This window comes from Copadichromis virginalis, linkage group LG3 (assembly GCF_057382275.1).
Source record: "Copadichromis virginalis isolate Kocher_CV1m ecotype Utaka linkage group LG3, C_Virginalis_male_GT1.1, whole genome shotgun sequence".
NCBI lineage: Eukaryota > Metazoa > Chordata > Actinopteri > Cichliformes > Cichlidae > Copadichromis > Copadichromis virginalis.
In genome coordinates, this window is record NC_140620.1 from 48,856,841 (window position 1) to 48,874,782 (window position 17,942).

Consider the following 17,942-nt stretch of genomic DNA (forward strand, 5'->3'; position numbering starts at 1 on the left):
CAGCTGAATTTTAGTGACTTTGAATGTGCCATTGTTGGTGGTGAGTGTTTCAGAATGTGCTTTGAGCTGACAAGAAGACAACAGAAACTCAAATAAGCAATCGTTACAACCAAGGTACGCGGAAGAGCATCTCTGAGTGCACAATGTGTCAAAACATGAAGCAGATGGGTGCTGCTGTCAGCAAGCCAGATGGGACTCAAAACCATAATATTTGAGAAGAAACAGAGGCTACAATTTGCACAAGTTTACCAAAATTGGACAACAGAAGACTGGAAAAATAGTGCTGGTCTCATGGGTATATATATATATATATATATATATATACACATTCTTTTTGTTTATGCGCTCATCGTATCTAGCACCAAACTGAAACAAGTAGTTTTACTTGGTCCTGTGACTCTGGAGAAAGAAGAGCAGGTCACTTATGTAATTGTAAGGTTGATGTTTTGATCTCTGGCTACTGTTGTCTGTATGTCAAAGTATCCTTGGGCAAGATATTGAACCCTGGGTTGCTCTCAGATGCATCCACTAGTGTCCGAATGTTAGATAGAAAGCACTAGAAAAAGGTACATGAATGAGTCATGTTCTAAAAAGCGCTATGAGTAAAAGAGCAGAAAAGGTGTCATATAAGCACTAATCCATTTACCATTTAGAGTTTTTATTACGGATGAACTAATTTATTTGATTCTTGGTGTCAAGAAAGACTAAGAAGTGAAGTAAATTGTGAGTCATGGGTCTTTTTTTAATGTGCGGGCGCCATCTAGTGAGGGATCATAGCATTACACCAGATCTGACGAATTCAAGACCTAATTGTTAAGACTTGTGCTCAGGACCATACACTCTGTGGATAGGTCACACGGGGAGGTCACGGTTTGTTTCAGACCACTCCAACTTATATGTAGTTGTTGGTGCACGTGTACATGCTTTTATGCTTTTTAGGGCAGGGTGTGGGAGGGAGTGGGGAGAAAGAAATGCCCTCAAAGCAGTTACAAAGTGACAGATGGGAGTCCGCGTGACGTTGCAAAAAGAAATCCACGGGTGACATGCACACAGCGCTTCGAGCAAAGGTTTCGAGTCTCGCTGCACGCGCGCATCTTCACAGCCTGCGTCCTCGCCATGACAACCGGCCCGCATCACACACGAATCCACCGATGTTTATTTTTAGCCGCGAGCCACTCTCGTTCAGCACACGTCCCATGTTCACGCCGTCAATTATTCATATGTTTTAGGCCTGCAGCGACCACAGAGCGGGACTGCCACAAGTCGGAGCTGCGGGATGCCGAGAACCAGCCAGGGTGCAGAAATGCACCTGAAAACTGCCAGACAGCAGACCAACGAGCAGCCAGCTGCGCAGATAAAGTGAGCTCAGTTGTGTGTGTGCGCGTGTGTGTATGCGTGTGTGTGTGTGTGTGTGTGCGTGAGAGAGAGAGAGAGAGAGAGAGAGAGAGAGAGAGAGAGAGAGATATTTTCTTTCATTGGAAACTCAGCAGTTTTATGCGAAAACGGAAAGAGCTAGCTTGTTTCTGCGTGTGTTTTTTCAAATTTCACTGAATTTTAATGGAATGTGCTGGCGTGCAGATACACGGACACGAAGCATTTGTAGTTAGTTGTGTGTCACCAAAAGAGGATACACTCTTTTCAGTTAAAAATGCTATGAGGGATTTGGACTGGCGGTGCTAACTCCACCGCTGAAACCCTAAAAAAAAAAAAACAAAAAAAAAAACCCGTTATTTTGCTTTTTTGAAATTAAAGTTGAGTTAAACTACATTTAAATACAAATCTTTAATTATCTGAACCTTGATATCATTGCTGTGCCATACCGCAGATTTTTGTATCAATTCAATACAAAAGTATTACCTATACCATTACCGATATTTTTTAAAAAGGCACATTATGTTGGATTATGTGATTTATAACATTAAAAGTCATAAATTTGCAAAATCTGAACACATTTTAATGACTACTAAATCACTGATTTTTACTTAAAAGATCATTGTTATTCTTATCATTTCAGTGTTTCATCTATTTAGAAACCGCTTTTGTTTTTTGTTTGTTTTTAAAGACTTGAGGTGTAAATGGGTTTGTCTCTAAATCACTTTTGATTAATTTCTGTTGTTTAAATGTGCTATAGGCTATAAGTAAAATAGATGTAGCAGCCAATACAAAAAGGCTCAGACATTTTTCTTAGTGTATGTTTAAGGTCTATTTTTGCTGCATACTGAACTTAGAGGATAGAAAAGTACTGATCTGTCACATTAGTATTGATCCAATACCAATATCAACACTGGTATCAATACTATCGATATTAAGATTGATCTACCCACCTCTACTTGATGCAGGCTGTGAAAAAAAAAAAACAAACTCAAAACATTTTGCAGCCCCTCTCCCTTTAAGCCATTTTCTGATTGGCAGCCTCCGTAACCAGAAGGTCTGAACAGCAGGTGGGTGGAGGTGCTGTGCTCACAGCCTGAGTTATGTGCCTGTGATGGCTATATTAGGATTATTTTTGTCACTGACACTACAGAGCCAAGAATAAAGAAAAAAGGGCATGAAAGTGGGCGTTTAGAGCAGCAAGCATCCTAAACTGATGCCTCACAAGGATTATTTTGTGTTACCATTATTTGAAACTAATGCATGAAAGGCAAAAATAGATCCCCTTTAAAGTGATGATGCACTCCATAAACTTTCCAGGAAGCACTCTTTGAAACCCCAAACAAAGACCTCCATGACCACAGAGTACCAGGAGAGGTTCCTTCCTCCCGCCTGTTATGTAGCAATCGTGACAACAGCAACAAAGAAGATCCCTTACCATCCGCTGAAGGGGACAAGTCATGAGGTTACCTCTTTGAGGTATTTTCTTTTCCCTTTATAATGTCATTAGATTTTAGTTAGCTGAGGAAAGAGATATTTCAATTTTGGACAGTGGGATAAACCTGGCTGGCGCTCTGCCCACGTGCATACAGCAACTGATGGATGGTTTCTCAGCTAAATAAGACTGAACTGGCCATGACAACATTTCAGTGCACAAAAAAAACAAAGACTACTGTGTAATCTTTGCTCTGAAATCAGCTGATTAATGGTAATAGGAAAACAAGTTGTTGGTGTGGCATCTTTCTCGTTTTCTATCATTCATGAAGTAAAAATGTGTTGGTCTGCTCATCGTATGTCGTGTGTTTCAGATCATTTTACATTCAGCAAAAATGGATAAAAAAGCCACCAAAGGTCCCACAGCCACCAGAGCCAGACTACAGACGATGCAAAGGCCCACTCAGTCCTGCAAACCAGACACCATCCAGGACTGACTACCAGAGCGCCTATCAAAGTAAGCAACTTCAAGAATATTACTGTGAGATATCAAGGAATATGGCAAAATTTGCATCCTGAGTTAAATCCGCTTTGTTTTTTCCACTCAGATGATTTTAAACATTGGGAGGGCAGCAAGCACCAGCCAATCATCCTGAAAGGCGGTTTGACAGTCAAGCATGGATTAGGCAACATGCTTGCACTGGCGAAGGAACCAGAACACATTGCAAACACCACCACCTATAAATCGGATTACATCCCCCACCCAACAAACCCCAGACCATTCAAACTGAAGCACTCTAACCAAAGCAGCAAGGACTTCCCGCTGGAGCCGAGACTGGCCTTCAAGCCAAAGCAGGCTTGGTCTACACACCAAGACCTTGACAAAGGCAGTGATTGTTTTGAGAGGTTCAACAGTTGTTCCCTTGAAACCAAGTTTCAGGGCCACACCAAAGATTTCTCTTCACCAGGAGACCACAGCATTCACTGCCAGGTGAAAAACCTGCCAGCCCTTGAGATAAATGACGTCCACCGCCATGCAGCGAGTACCGTGACGGACGACTACAGAGTCTGGCATTCGCCGCAAAGCTTCACCACTGTGAGAACCACCATGTCAGTGGGCAAACCTAAATCTCCTGACGACAGCAAAGCCAGCCCAAAGACTTTGAGACAACACCCCAAAATACACAAGGCCTCAGCCTGTAATTCCTCCAGAGGTGCCACACAGAAACCACAGAGTCCTACAGACACTGAAGTGCTTTCTAGCTTCGAATGCTCCACAGAGAACGGAGAATCCAAGATGTACTGGTACAGAAATTTGGGCCGAGGAGGGACTTCACCTGATGGCGACAGCTGTATAGACCATAGCAACCAAATAATCAGCTGCATGGTTTCTGACAGAAACTAAGGTGGCTGATAAGATGTGGTCTCGCCACATTATTACCTCAGGTAGTTTCTACTTCTACAGCAATAAAAAAAGAAAAAAAAAAGCCATGAATGGGGAGATTGTGTAACATCAGCTATTTTTATACTTGTAAGCGTCTCAATTTCACTCTTATGTAATCTTGAAAGTGAGAGGCACTTAATGGGAAACAGGTTTAGACAGACAGATGTGGACTTCCAACAGATAATAAGTGTACACTTTTTTAAAATCAGTCACTGTTTCAGTAAGAAGTAATCCAATCTGCTGAAATGACCTCCATGTGTTTCATACAAACCTCAGGAGCACTTTCCAAAACTATATTGTGAATACACCACAAAATGCTGTAATCATGAAATGACATTTTATTAAAAAATAACACAAGGCAATGTCTTAACTGAGAGAACTTCCAACTCAATTATATTTACATCTATACAGAATCTTTTTCTCTTTTTAAAGTCCATCAATTAAAAGTATGGTGCCAAAATGTCTGTATTCCACATGACATTACCTGCTCCAGTGCCAGAAAAAAACTAAACTAAAACAAACAACAACAAAGCTAAAGGCTATTCCTTTAATCTTCTTTATGAGGGTCTGTTCACTTTCTTCCAGGTACACACCAACATCAGCGGTCCTCTTTAAATGACATCATGTTAAGTTTACAGAGTAGAGCCTCGCTCGGCTGTTAAAAACTCATTTCAGTAGCTGTCAGTCGTCATCGAAGTGGATGTGCTTATTAGCCTCCTTGGCGCGGGCGATGATGATCTTTTCGGCTTTGGATATGAGCTGAAAATGTGACAGGAAATTAAAAATGAGATGAGATAGCAGATAGACAACAGGGAGGCGTATGTATGAATGGGTGCGCTAACGTGATAAAATTACTCCAGGTATTAGTGACTTTTTTTTTTGTCCTGTGAGTATAAAACATGAAGGTGCAGCATTTAGCTGCAACACTGACAAAGAAAGTCAGCTTTGTGTGCGTGTTTAAAGTTGTTTATACACATAATGTAATAAATAATCACAGATGCACTGATGCACACTGCAGCATGTATGCAGATTTGAGTATTTCACATTGTAAGGTAGAGCTCACCTTTTCTGTACCCCGCTTCTTTTCCCTTGGACGATTCAGTTTGACCTGGCGGTCCACGAGGATCTTCTGCCAGTACCTTTGTTCATGGTCACCTTTAAAAATAAAGAAAGAAACAGAGAAATTCATTAAAGGACGCCTTTCACAGTTTTATCAAATCTTTGGTTAAAAAACACAGAAGCCTGATGGCCCGACAGAGCATTTTCTCCATCATCAGTTATGAAATCCATACAAAATACAATTTTTAAAAGGTTTCAGAGAAAATAAGGAAATAAAATTCACACCTGTGAGGATCTCCAGCTTCCAGCTATGCTCTTTCTGCAGCTCTGCTCTGACGTCGCTAACTGCTCTCGCTTCCTCTGGGCTGTGAAAGCGGATGTGTCCCTCAGCGTCTCCTTCCAAGATGTCAACATAGGCCACTGGAGAAATTTTACACAGCGCGTCCTACACACACAGTGTCATTCTTTAGCGGGGTTACGGGAATCATCGTGTAATGTGGATACACAACTGAACTGTGGGGCTGCACCACACCATGTGTTAAAACAAAGGAGGATTACTTTGAACTCTTAATCATGCAAAGCTACAAAAGAAAGTACCTTGATTATTTTCCTCCCTGGTAGCGGCTTGTTGTCTGTAATCTTCACGATGACCCCACTGACAAACTGAGGTCCTTGCTTAGCTGCCTTTTCACTTTTGTTATTCTCATCAACTAGACAAAAGGCAAAAACACAAATCAGTTGAATTTCATAGGTTTTAGTGCTGAATTCCAACATACTGAAATAAATGAGATATACATTTCAATAAGCTTCACCCAGATTCTGGCAGCTTGTTAATATACACAAACTGGCCACTATATTAGGTACATGTTTCTAGTACTGGTTTGGACCCAATTCTGCCCTCAAAACATCTACTTAAAGTCTCCACGTGTGGTGCATTCAGAGGTGCTCTTCTGCACACCTCAGCTATGATGAGTTACTGTCACCTTCCTACTAGAGATTGTGAGTGTGACTAATCTCTATTATGACTAGTCTTTTAATCTAATGTTTGACATTTATTTGATGTCCAGTCCCGGGAAGCTGTTGTGTCCAAAATGTTATGCACTCATCTGCCACCAGGTGGAGCTGCAGCCCCCAACAATGTTGTGCAAAAATGCAGAATGATATTATCAAGCTAAAGAAATTAGCTTGAGAGATGTTCAGAGGTGAACCACTACTCCTCCACATCCAAAGGAGCCAGTTGAGGTGGGCGCCTCCTGGGTGAGGTATTCTGGGCCTGTCCTACCTGGAGGAGGCCCACAACACACTGGAGAGATTACATCTCTTGTCCCAGTGTTCCCCCAGATCAGCTGAAGGAGGTGGCTGGGCACAGGGAGGTTTGGACTTCTCTGCTTAATAGAGATGTTGTCATCAAATCATTTTGTTATTGCTTTATATTTGAACTTTTATTGAAATGATTGTTATGAATTGCAGAACAATTTGTTATCTTTCAGCTGTTAATTTGGCATATTTTAATAATACTTGAATATATTTTGTAAGTAACACATTTTCACACATTTAAAATCAGGTTTTTTTTCTTTTTCATTATCCTGTTAGAATAGAACACAGTATCCATAATAGAATTCATTGTTGTGATTAAAGGCTTCAAATGCCTTTGTTTGGACACTTTTTTGCTATTATCCATTAGAAGGTCCTAAAATTTCACTTGATATCTGAGTGTTTCTTTGTTTTAAACTAGACTGTTAGTCTCATTTCTTTTTTCCTCGTTTAGTCGACTAAGAAATTAGTCACCAGGAACGTCCCTACTTCCAGCAAACTTGAAGTCTGGCCTCTCTCTCCTGAGTATCCCCGCCGTTCACTGGATTTTTTTTCCTTTCCTTTTCCTTTCTTTACACCATCCTGTGTAAACCCTCGAAATAGCTGTGTGGGAAACTCCCAGCAGATGAACCGTTTCTTGAAAACTAAGACCCGCCCTATGACACCAACAACCACGCCACATTCAAACTCACTCAAATCACCTTTCTTCCTCATTATCGTGATGCTCAGTTTGAACTTCAGCACGGTCATGTTTGCATGAATGCATGCACTGAGTTACTGCCATGTGATTGGCTGATTGGATAATTGTGTTAATGAGCAGCTGAACAGTGCAATCTGTCCTTGTCAGAGTAAAGCTGTGTGATTTCTGGTGCGATGTTGACGAATGTCGAGTGAAAATTTTCTTTAAATTATTTTAAAACACTTTCCCAAAAATCCAGGCCAAAATCTTTGTCAGTTCAGCATCGTTGTTTCCTGTTTTATCATACACTTCTGTTTTCAACACATGGAAATTTCAGCACTTGCCCACTTACTGCAAATGCCACCCCAGCTAATGCCAAGTTTAATGAGACACGCAACATTGGAAAGTTTATGGGATTCTCATTATCATTGTGGTGCTTTCTCAACTTACCTGTGGATACAGAAAAAGAGATATGTGGGAATTATAAAGGAGGATGGGGGAAACATTTTAAAGTTAGAGGCCTATGAGTGAGGTTTGGAAGAGAACTCACCATTTGCATCCCGAGGGTCACCATCTGTCTCCATCATCTTGTGCTCCTTGTCATTTATTTTAGTCATGCACTTCTTCAGGGCTGACATACTGCTTTTCTGCAAGGTCAGGTACTCCTGCTTTAATCCAAGCCAGTCTTTCCTTGATGTGGAAAAAGAAGGAATAACACGGCCGACAGAGTGGGTTCAGTTTGCTAGTTATAAAACCTTTTACAATTGTATTAACTCGTTAGAACAAGGGATGCAGGTTCGTACTTTGAAAGCACCCGGAGTGGAATCACTTCTTCCCCAATTTTCAGTTTCTCTTTGTGCTTCTTTTTTCTCTTCCTTTTTGCTTTAACTGTTGAGTCGTCTCTGTTTTCTTTGCCCTTCTCAACAGCCTGCTGTGCGTCCCTGTGAGTGGGCGACTCTATGAGGGGAAGGACAGCGTTAACACAACAACCAACTTTGTGGTTTGGGTGTAAAAAGACTTAAATTTGACTTTAAAATGAGGAACAATGAGGAGGTAAAATGACAAACAGCTGTCCCATTTAGATCTTTTTGTAGTTTTCTTTTTTTTACACTGGTGGCTTAGAGACGACTTACTACTCCGTGCTCCGTCTTTCTCCCTCTCCCCACCTTCACTTTCGCTGGTTTTTCTTATCTTCGATGGTACATCGCTCTCCGATCCCTCTGCCGTATGTGACCGCCGTCTTTTCTTCTCTGACAGTTTGCTTGGTGTCTTGTGAGCGCCGGTGGCCTCTGGGTCAAAATCTTTCTTTTGCTCAGCCGCCTCCGCTTCCATCGCCTGCTCTTTGACTTCCTCTGCGGGCGCCTGTGCCGTGGCACCTTCTTTCCTTTTCTTCTTCTTTCGCTTCTTCTTCTCTTCTTCTTCACCTGCAGCACATGGATGTAAAGAAGCCAGGATAAATACACTTTGCAGCGCTATCCTTTACTTCAATATTGCAACGGCGCCAAATAAAATCACCTATCCGAGATGCTGGATTGTCAGCTGAGAGAGAAATTGGCTTCCTGTGCAACGTCTTGGGGAAAATCCCTGGTTTCCTGGGAGCATCTTCAGGAGGATTGTTCAGCATCTGTTTGAAAGATCAAATTCTTCCATGATCTTTTCTACCAGCCAAAAACAAACACCACGTTAACGTCAACGACATCATAGCTGTGGAAATATTCCCACTGAGTTCTCACCTCTATAGCTTTCTGTGCTTGCTCCTCTTTCTCAAACTCGACAAAGGCAAAACCCTTGGAGTCCCTGGAGGACTTGTATCTGGGGATGCTGACATAAACCACATTTCCACATTTTGTGAACACTCTTTCTATCCAGCTGTGTGTCACATCCTTTGGCAAAAGTTCCTTAGAAAAAGAGAAGAAGAAAGAATCATTAGTTTGGGATCCAAGAAGATTTTAGAGCAGGCGAACAACAGGGAGAAGATGATGCTGTTCTAATACTTGGTCCTGACTGAAACAAAGAGTGGATGCACCAAGCACCTTATCCTCTCTTTTTAAAGACTTTCTTTTGCTTGGCTGAAACTTGTATATACAACCCCGATTCCAAAAATGTTGGGACAGTGTGTGAGAGGAAAAGGATGAAAACCATTATTTGAATGCCTGTGATCTTCAGCCCTCTACCAAAAGTACTGCAGCTGGTCTCCTCAGTATCCAGATGTTCACAGACCGTTAAAAGAAGAGGGGATGCTACCCTCTGGGAAACATGACCCTGTCCTGACTTTTATGAGACCTTTTGCTGTCAATCTGGTTTTATTTACATTTTAAACAACGTCCCAACTCTTTTGGAATCAGGGTTAAAGAAAATGTGAATGACAGGCAGGTGGGGCGTAGTCACAGCCGTGTGCCTAAGGCGACCACATTATCACATTATAGACGTTACATCACATTATTATCATAGAGAAATGTTGCGTTCAGGTGTAATGTATAGAATCGTTTCTGCTCTCTTTAATTGGTGATAATTAAAACAATGGAAAGTATTAAAATTCACGTGAAAAGCAAACATATCAAACAGACACCAGAGGACTTTTTCTTTTTTTTACCACGTAAACCGTGCGACTGTCCACATCATTCGGTAGTTCCCCAATTGGAAGCTGACGCCTTACTTTAGTTCCCTCGAGGTTGAGCTGAAACACACACACACACACACACACACACACACACACACACACACACACTTAAATGATTCTATATTATGCAAATACTGTAAGTTATAAAGCATTAACAAAATGAAAATTTACTTTACAGTACCTCAACTACAGATGAATTCTTTAGCGCCCTGGCAATGAGCTTTGTGTCAGTTGTCAGCTGCTTCATTCGATTGAAGCTTGCCAACACAGATATATCAACATCTATAAGAAATAATGTGTGGTAACAAGTTTAAGGCTGTTCCCAAGTCAAAAAGAGTCAGTGAAACGTATAAAGTATTGATAGCTTCTTACATCCACGGTCAGATTCCTCCATGAGCTTTTTCAGAAAGCGGTCCTTGCTCAGGTTGACGTCGCCAAACCAGAATTCCACTTGTTTCTTCACCTCACTGAGCAGCTGTTTGACTCGGGACCTCTTCTTCTTTTCCATCTCCTTCTTGTCGCTGGGCTCTGCTGCCGCAGCATTGGTAGCTCCCCTCTCTGAGTTAATCATCTCGGGGGCAGGACTGCAACAAAGACGCTTGTGTTGTTATGAGATTAGAGCCTGTACTAAAAGGCAAGTTCAACATATATCAAACAACAGCCATGCTAAGAGATACCAAGATGAAGGCTATGAGTTGGAAAAGTCCATTCAGGTTTTTCTGATCTACCTTGTGCCTGTTCAGGGCCAATGCTGCTGTGAAAGGTTTAATCCAAAATTTAGACAGGTCTGGCGTCTCACAAGAACAACAGCAGCAAGTTACAAAACGCCATACCATTAAATTTAACTATAGAGATACATAATCAACCATATGATCTTAATAGGTGTGATGTGCGAGTACCAACTAGTTTAAACGAGAGTTTCAATAATCAAAACCACCCTTTTGCCCCCAAACTGACATAAATTATGCTGCTAACTCCAAATCCTGCTTCGTAGTAATATTTATATTAAATTCGTGGGGTTTGTTTGCACGTTTTGCCCACTCTGACCCATTTTCAGATTGCACACTCCATATCGAACACGCCCCTTTTATAATGCCATCATTTTATTGATAAAATTATTGGTAAGAAACGTACATATAAACTGTTAGTTTTGAATTTAGCTCTTTACTAAGTGCACAGGGAATGCCTTGCTGCCAGACTGGTGGTTAGCTAACACTGCCGTCCAAGTTAGTAATTGGAAATTCGCGGGTGGTGACTTTAAAAAAACCCTTCCGTCATGCCAAAATTTTTTAAAGTCCGCCAGATTTTTTCTCAACGTTCAGGAGACCGAAAGATTCACATAACTCACCGTGCTCCAGATGCGAAAACAGTCCAGACTAACACCGAGTTCAGAAAAATAACAAACCAGCAGCTAGCGTGATATCTTCACGCAAACGGCGCTGCTTCGCAAAGTAACGTCGCACGGTAAATTCGTCATAAGAGCGAGCCGCAACTTACACAACTTCCGGTGAATAATTCCACCGTAAAAAAACAACAAACACGAAGGTTGTAACATCCACATTTTATTCTGCAAACTAGTGAATCTAAATGTAAGATAATAAAAAACACAGCACAGTCTACCTAATCACTCATTGTATTTGATAGTAAAATAATAGCATAATAACGATAATAATAATCACTTTATACACATGTTAAAATGTCAATAAATAATTTGTAAAAAGGCTTTTAGAAATAGAATAATATTGATAATGGATGCAATGCTTGTTATGCTATCTGTTCTTCAACATTAACATGTTTATTCTTTTATTTTCACTACCACAAAATTTTCAAATTTCGAAACTTTTTTAGTTTTATTTTGTATTCAGCCCTGTTTATTTCTGTCAAAGTCCGTAAGGTGAAAGTAAGTCGTCTATCACTAAAAACAAGTTTTCAATACATAGTGACTATCATTTTTATACGTACTTTTTCGTCTCTTTTTACAGCTTGGCCGGTTAGCTCAGTTGGTTAGAGCGTGGTGCTAATAACGCCAAGGTCGCGGGTTCGATCCCCGTACGGGCCAGTCACTAATTTTCTTTTTTCCCCCACCTATCCATGTGGACCACAAAAACCACTTTTCAACTGTCTGTGAAGGTCCTCAGTCATCCAGGTCATTGTTGTCTAAGGAGCTTGGAAAGAAAAGCGTTTGGACCCCAAGAGGGAAAATCGACCCCCTAATCATCCTCCTTGGCTGATTGTGACCTACACCCGTTTTCACTCCTTGGCTTGTGTGATTAGGTAAGAGATCATTGGGGGTTCAATGATCCTCTTTGGAGGCACACTCCCGTAGGGCTTAAATGTGAGACTCTCCACCATTTGACCTTAGAACTGAAGAAGCTTCTCGGATGAGAGGTGAAACTTCTTCAAGCAACTTAAAGAAGTCCAGACGCTTTTCTTTCCAAGCACCTTAGCCTGCTCTTGCAACTGCTTTAATGGCATAGGGAATATTTTCTTGACATACACACTGAGGCTCATTGGTAATTATGACTCCAGTGCACTCACATAGCTGGCTCATGTCAAAAATCTCAGATCTTGTCAAACTGGTTTCTTGAACATGACAATGAGTCTACTGTACTCAAATGACACCCACAGTCACCAGATCTCAATCCAACAGAGCACTTTTGGCAGAATGGGTACATCATGGATGTACAGCCAACAAATCTGCAGCAACCGTGTGATGCTATCATGTCAACACGGACCAAAAATCTCTGGGGAATGTAATGAAGTGTAAACTACCATTTATAATGACCCTATACTTCTGGATGTCATAATTCTCTACTGTGAAAACAGAAGTAAAGAAATTACTTCTGTGATTGATGAAACTGATATGATTTCCCTTTATCCATTTTGAGACTTGTTTGCAGGGGAGGGAGAGGTATATTGCTTTTTAAAAATTATTTTTATGATTATTACAGTTATTATATTATTATTATTACTGTCTTCAAAAAAACAATCACAATGCAAACCAACAATTTATTAACAGCTTGTAACATAAGGGCAGTGTTTTTCATCATAGCTCCAAAAAGCTGTCAAACTTTTTGAGCTTCTTGCACATGTCCTCCTCGGTACAGCTCTCAATTCTGCTCTTGATGAGCTGTGAAAGTTGACTGTAGAAGGTCTTCGTCCACTGAGCTTCGAAGTGGTGGGTCGATATGTTGCACACTTTGTGAAGTACCATCAGCAACTTCTCATTGCTGCTGACCTCACACCTTTTAAAAACCCATTTCTGCCACTCTGCCCACGAAGCATCGTCTGTGAAATTCACAGTGATGCTGGCCTTGGTCTGCATGCACTCTGGCTCTCTGTCAGTCAGGTCATTCCATATCGCCCTATAGGAAGAGGGAAAGGGGATAAGCTCTAGGAAAATACAAATTAGTGAGGTATTGTTTTGAATTATTTGATTCAAAATTCAATACTCACACAACGTTTTTCAGAGGATCTGGGATCAAGTCGCTTAATGACAGCAGACCTCTGTAACTCACTCGGTTGCCTTCCATCCTGTTCCATCACAGGGGGAACAATAAAGGTTTTTCATATTTACATAAAAAAGCCTTTAAATATAAGCGTAGTTTAATACAACATAGGTGTAATCTATGACCTTTTAAAAACTCTTAAATCAAACCGTCACAGTCATCCTCGACACTGGAAAACTCCCATTTCCTCAAACATCAGCATCATGTGCCAGGATAATAAAACAACTCAAAAAGTTTCTTACCACAACTCCTGAAGCTTTTTTTTAACCCCTATTGCACAAGCAAGGACCAGAAGCTCGTCATCACTAATGTTTGTCCACCCAAGTCTAAGAGGAACAGAAAGGGTGACATCATCTGGATGATTCTTTGTCATACATTGTTCCAAAAATGTGGTAAAACTAACTAACACCTTACCCGAGGTACACAATATTCTCCGATTCCTTCAACACATCAGCAATGACCTGTACTGCTTCCATATCCAGGTTGTTTTCTCCAAGCCTTAAACATGAGATGGAGCAGTAAATACATATTGTGCAAGCACTTTCCATATGTGGCGCTCCATAAGCAATTGATAAGGTTGCAACCACATGGAAGGGTCTATCAAAGCTTGGAAACAGAATTTTACCTGAAACTCACCAAAGACTCTCACATCTACCCAAAAGATGTTGAATATCTCTTAGTGTATCACAGCTTATTCCAGTCCCAGTAAGATCCAGCTCTGATATTTTACCCTCGGTGAGGTTTAGGAAATACTTGATAGCATTGTAGTCCATTTGAGATAGCGTTTCATCGCTAACATTAACTCTTAGCATCTTTGGTTGCACATCAAGTGCTAACGAGGGGTCCTGTTGCTCAAACAAGCAATGCAAATGGTTTAGGATGTGGGCTCCACTTTCACAGAGAGCTCTCAGTTCTCTGATGATTTTCTCACGATATGCGTTCGCTTTTTCTTTGTGGCAGCAAATCCCCACCTGCCTAGATAGAAGACTGGCATTGCGCTCAGAGAGGATTCCAGAGAGGAAGCGGCTGAAAAGGTCCAAGTGTCCACTGTTGGATACATCTCTGGGACATGATGTGCGCTCAAGTGCGTCAGGCAAAGGGTGATCCGTCACCGCACAGTAAACTGCAGCAAAGAACTCTTGAATAGTAAGATGAGCAAATGAATAGACCTCTTCAGTGAACCCAGGTTCTTCTGCAATTGTCTTGTCGAGGAAAGCACTAACGAGGCTGGACCCTTCTAACGCTGCCACCTCTCGGTCGCTGCTATAAAATAATGTTTGATGCTCCAGTAGGTTTTTGAAGGCAAGTCGACCCAGCTTTAAAACAGTATCAGACAGCTGCTGGATGGCCACCGCTCTTTGGTCTTGAAGACATGTTTCAGCTCTCGCTTGGGTGTGAGATCGAAGCAAAGCCACCAAGTACTGCACGTAAATATCCGTCATGGTCTTTGGGCTTCCCCCACAAAGATCTTTGCTCTCTTTGAGGATGCAGCAGACAATGTAGCAAAATGCAGGTATGTAGCACAGTGTCAGCATTAGTTCGTTTGCAGATACCACTGAGAACATGCGGTCAGCAAGGGTCCTGTCCTGGAAGTAACGAAAAAAGAAGTCTTGAACTTCGGCCAAGGAGAACCCTGCAATGAGCACAAAGCGGTCAATGCAGCCCACAGGGATGTAGCTGATAGCTGCAGGCCGACTTGTGAGCAACACAGAAGCATTTGGTAGTAGTTCACCCTGCATCAAGCTTCCAATAACCTCCATAACCTCTGCATCTTCATCTGGTTCAGTTACAAAAGAGTCTACGTCGCAGCTCCTGTAGTGTCTGAACTCATCAAAGCCATCCAGGATGATCAGCAGTTTGTTGTCATTTGCCAAGATGTTATCCAGTTCTTTAGCAAGGTGCCTGTTTTTGCGCAAGATCAACTCTCGTAAACTTGTGGGCTCGTCAATCAGATTCAAGTCTCTGAAGGTCATGTGTATGATGAAGTCAAAGGCAAGGTGGTCCTTGTTTCCCCCAAAATCAAACAACATCTTTTGCACCAGGATAGTTTTTCCGATTCCAGCCACCCCCGATACCAGAACCTTCCTGACTGGACGAACTGCCTTTGCACATGAGAACAGTTCAGCTGGTGTGATTTTCTCATGCACTGCTGACTTCTGCTGACACAGTCGCTTCTGTCCAAAGGTCAGCACCTCATGCCTTTTATTTTCTAATCCCTGGTGTCCATCAACTAAGAGAAGATTGACATAATGTTCGGAAAACTGAATTTTCTCTCCGTGCCGGGTGTTGTAGAAAAGCATGCTCTCACTCCTGCGCCTCAGGACTTCTTTGTGTTTTTGTTTCGCTTTGCTGTACTCTGTAGAAGAAAAGAAGCTCAGTATAATTTTCCACTTCCACTCATATGTACTTGTATAGCTGGAAAAAATATATACAGGTATATAGGATGAGGACAGGATACATTTCAGTACAGTGCTTGACTAGACTGTACTTGCGGTATAAATTACCATTCTGTTTCCCCCTTTCAGACACACCCCTGCCAACTAAAGTTAAGAGAAAACCTTATCTTGAACTGATCAACGGTAGTGTAGCTTGTGTAGTTAGTGTGCAGTGTTGTTGATAGTTTTGTGTTGTGTGTCAGAACAATGAGGCGACTGCTGTCTCCAGGTTAGAAACAGGAGTGATACACCTGCTGCTGTCAGACCTGCAGGTATCAGGCTGTGATGTTCTCCTTTATAATGGACAGAAATTATTTCTTTGGAGTGGCACAAATAATTTGTGAGGCATCTTCTTGAATGCAGAACAGCTGATTGTTCTGTAAATAGTTTGAAAGGGTTATTTAAAAACTCAAGGTAAAAGGTAAATGGATGCAAATGAATTTGTTGTTTGCAAAACTTGTGCATAGGATTTATATTTGTATTTAAAGTTATGAAATATGATTCATTAAACATGTTTGTTTTTGTTACAGTAAAAAAATATAACTTTTTCTACTCTGATTTTGTTTTTTGATGATTTTAGATCAATTGTGTTAATACAGTCTGTCAAAATGAAAACATAACTGTAAATTCAGACACGTGAGGTTGTGCTGAAAAGAATGATACCAAACAAGGCAAATAAACAGTTTTTAAAGGTGAAATGTGGAGGGAAAATCACAAGTAGTTAAAAATGGCCAATTATACCCTGGATCCCCAGGGGGTTAAACTTTTTTTTTTTTTAAAGTAACGCAATAGTTACTTTTCAAGTAATTAATTACTTTTAGAATCTTGTAACTCAGTTACTAACTCAGTTATTTTTTTGAAGTAGTAACTAGTAACTATAATTAATTACTTTTTCAAAGTAACTTGCCCAACACTGCTGATCAATGACATTCCTGTGGCTAAAATTGAAAATGCATACCTCTGGACTGAGGTGGATCCGCTTCTTTGCAGTACTGATAGTGACTTTTAACATTAAGAAAAATCCTGGCCGCTTCCTCGCCTTTGCACTCCAGGATATCCAGCACCTTTCTCACTCTCATCCGGGGACCCAGCTGACATAACACTTCCTCGCGATCATCTCGAGTGAACACTTCCCGGCACACTAGGAATTCTACCAGAGAGTCGACCTGTCCTTCTAGTTCATCCACAAGAGAAACTCGCAGCACCCTCACTGCTGTCAAACAGGAATGATGAAAACCCTTTTCCACCATAATTTAATGTAAAACAGTCCTGAGAATGAATCAAAAAATGACGTGGTTATATAGTCAGATCATGGCAAGAATTTCCTCCTTTTGACGCCAACAGGGATCTTGTGAACTGCTGTTCCTCTCCCCAAGTTGAGAAACAGAGAGAGACAAGTTTATAAAAGATATAAAAAGGGAAGTGTCACGGTTGTTAAAGAGTGGACTCAGGCGCGGAGCTCAGAAATAATGACAGTGCATTTATTCACAGTGTAGCAAGGTGACAACAGTTCAAATGTGCAACAATGGTGATAGTGCGTGGTAGTGCCCGTCTCTCCTCCAAGTGCTTCCTTTGTGTCCGTAAATCCTCCGTCAATCCCTGGGTGAACACACACACGACAGCAAAATGAGTACGAAGATCAGACAGTACTTCAATAACATTAGCGACTCGAAAACACTACCAGGCTTAGTGCAATACTCCAGCGCTGTCTGTCGCTCAGCCACACCATTAAGTAGCCCTGCTGAAGATGTTTTTTTGTTTGTTTGTTTTTCTGCTGAAGATGGTAGTTGATTGGCAGCAGCTGGTGGATTGACTGCAGGTGCGGCAGCTCCGGGCGACAGCACTTCTGGGTCGGAGGTAGCCTGTTGCTAGGTTACCCCCTAACACATCACAGCGGAGCCGGAGGGGAAGACAGGGCGATAGGAGAGACACATACACACGCACACAAATATACACACTGGCAGGTCGACCGGTTAGGGCGCCTTCAGATCCTGACAGGAAGTGTCCCTTTTCATGATGACAGCACTACTATATGTTGAAATTCCTGCTCTTGTTATTTGTAATACAGACATCAATG

General features: G+C 41.4%; 3 protein-coding genes and 1 non-coding gene across 6 annotated transcripts; 2 read left to right on the plus strand and 2 right to left on the minus strand.

Moving 5' to 3' along the window:
• The first annotated feature begins 1,097 nt into the window (after positions 1-1,097).
• Positions 1,098-4,739, plus strand: LOC146715052 (uncharacterized). 2 transcript variants are annotated; one of them, XM_085451475.1, is made up of 4 exons: positions 1,098-1,359; positions 2,692-2,850; positions 3,180-3,322; positions 3,414-4,739. In XM_085451475.1, exons 1-4 carry the CDS (start codon positions 1,277-1,279, stop codon positions 4,208-4,210), a joined length of 1,182 nt encoding a protein of 393 aa, XP_085307601.1. In that variant the 5' UTR covers positions 1,098-1,276; the 3' UTR covers positions 4,211-4,739. The 2 variants fall into 2 exon arrangements, with proteins under 2 accessions (XP_085307601.1, XP_085307602.1); XM_085451476.1 differs by lacking the exon at positions 2,692-2,850 and having other exon boundaries at positions 1,099-1,359.
• Positions 4,565-11,388, minus strand: larp7 (La ribonucleoprotein 7, transcriptional regulator). 2 transcript variants are annotated; one of them, XM_085451474.1, is made up of 13 exons: positions 11,270-11,388; positions 10,294-10,505; positions 10,103-10,203; positions 9,895-9,978; positions 9,035-9,199; positions 8,817-8,925; positions 8,468-8,725; positions 8,105-8,258; positions 7,852-7,991; positions 5,906-6,018; positions 5,594-5,753; positions 5,313-5,404; positions 4,565-5,008 (listed from the first exon to the last, which is right to left on the minus strand). In XM_085451474.1, the coding sequence occupies exons 2-13, from the start codon at positions 10,490-10,492 to the stop codon at positions 4,931-4,933; spliced, it is 1,653 nt and encodes a 550-aa protein (XP_085307600.1). In that variant the 5' UTR covers positions 10,493-10,505; positions 11,270-11,388; the 3' UTR covers positions 4,565-4,930. The 2 variants fall into 2 exon arrangements, with proteins under 2 accessions (XP_085307600.1, XP_085307599.1); XM_085451473.1 differs by having other exon boundaries at positions 8,435-8,725.
• A 518-nt stretch (positions 11,389-11,906) lies between these two features.
• Positions 11,907-11,980, plus strand: trnai-aau (transfer RNA isoleucine (anticodon AAU)). The gene has a single exon. It is a non-coding gene; the product is annotated as a tRNA-Ile (tRNA).
• A 942-nt stretch (positions 11,981-12,922) lies between these two features.
• Positions 12,923-17,870, minus strand: LOC146715055 (NACHT, LRR and PYD domains-containing protein 3-like). Its single transcript, XM_085451479.1, has 7 exons — positions 17,547-17,870; positions 16,824-17,464; positions 14,067-15,786; positions 13,845-13,928; positions 13,673-13,756; positions 13,378-13,455; positions 12,923-13,286 (listed from the first exon to the last, which is right to left on the minus strand). Exons 2-7 carry the CDS (start codon positions 17,113-17,115, stop codon positions 12,968-12,970), a joined length of 2,577 nt encoding a protein of 858 aa, XP_085307605.1. The 5' UTR covers positions 17,116-17,464; positions 17,547-17,870; the 3' UTR covers positions 12,923-12,967.
• Between the last annotated feature and the right edge of the window lie 72 nt (positions 17,871-17,942).

Excerpts from the sequence above, each read along its gene's own strand:
- LOC146715052 (XM_085451475.1), top strand. The coding sequence starts at position 1,277 with ATGCCGAGAACCAGCCAGGGTGCAGAAATGCACCTGAAAACTGCCAGA. Across the intron at positions 1,360-2,691 it reads CAGCCAGCTGCGCAGATAAA|GAAGCACTCTTTGAAACCCC; the intron begins GTGAGCTCAGTT and ends TAAACTTTCCAG. Across the intron at positions 3,323-3,413 it reads CTACCAGAGCGCCTATCAAA|ATGATTTTAAACATTGGGAG; the intron begins GTAAGCAACTTC and ends TTTTCCACTCAG.
- larp7 (XM_085451473.1), bottom strand. The coding sequence starts at position 10,492 with ATGATTAACTCAGAGAGGGGAGCTACCAATGCTGCGGCAGCAGAGCCC. Across the intron at positions 8,926-9,034 it reads AAGCACAGAAAGCTATAGAG|ATGCTGAACAATCCTCCTGA; the intron begins GTGAGAACTCAG and ends TCTTTCAAACAG. Across the intron at positions 5,754-5,905 it reads CAGGGAGGAAAATAATCAAG|GACGCGCTGTGTAAAATTTC; the intron begins GTACTTTCTTTT and ends CTGTGTGTGTAG.
- LOC146715055 (XM_085451479.1), bottom strand. The coding sequence starts at position 17,115 with ATGGTGGAAAAGGGTTTTCATCATTCCTGTTTGACAGCAGTGAGGGTG. Across the intron at positions 15,787-16,823 it reads GGATCCACCTCAGTCCAGAG|AGTACAGCAAAGCGAAACAA; the intron begins GTATGCATTTTC and ends TTTCTTCTACAG. Across the intron at positions 13,287-13,377 it reads GATCCTCTGAAAAACGTTGT|GGCGATATGGAATGACCTGA; the intron begins GTGAGTATTGAA and ends CTCTTCCTATAG.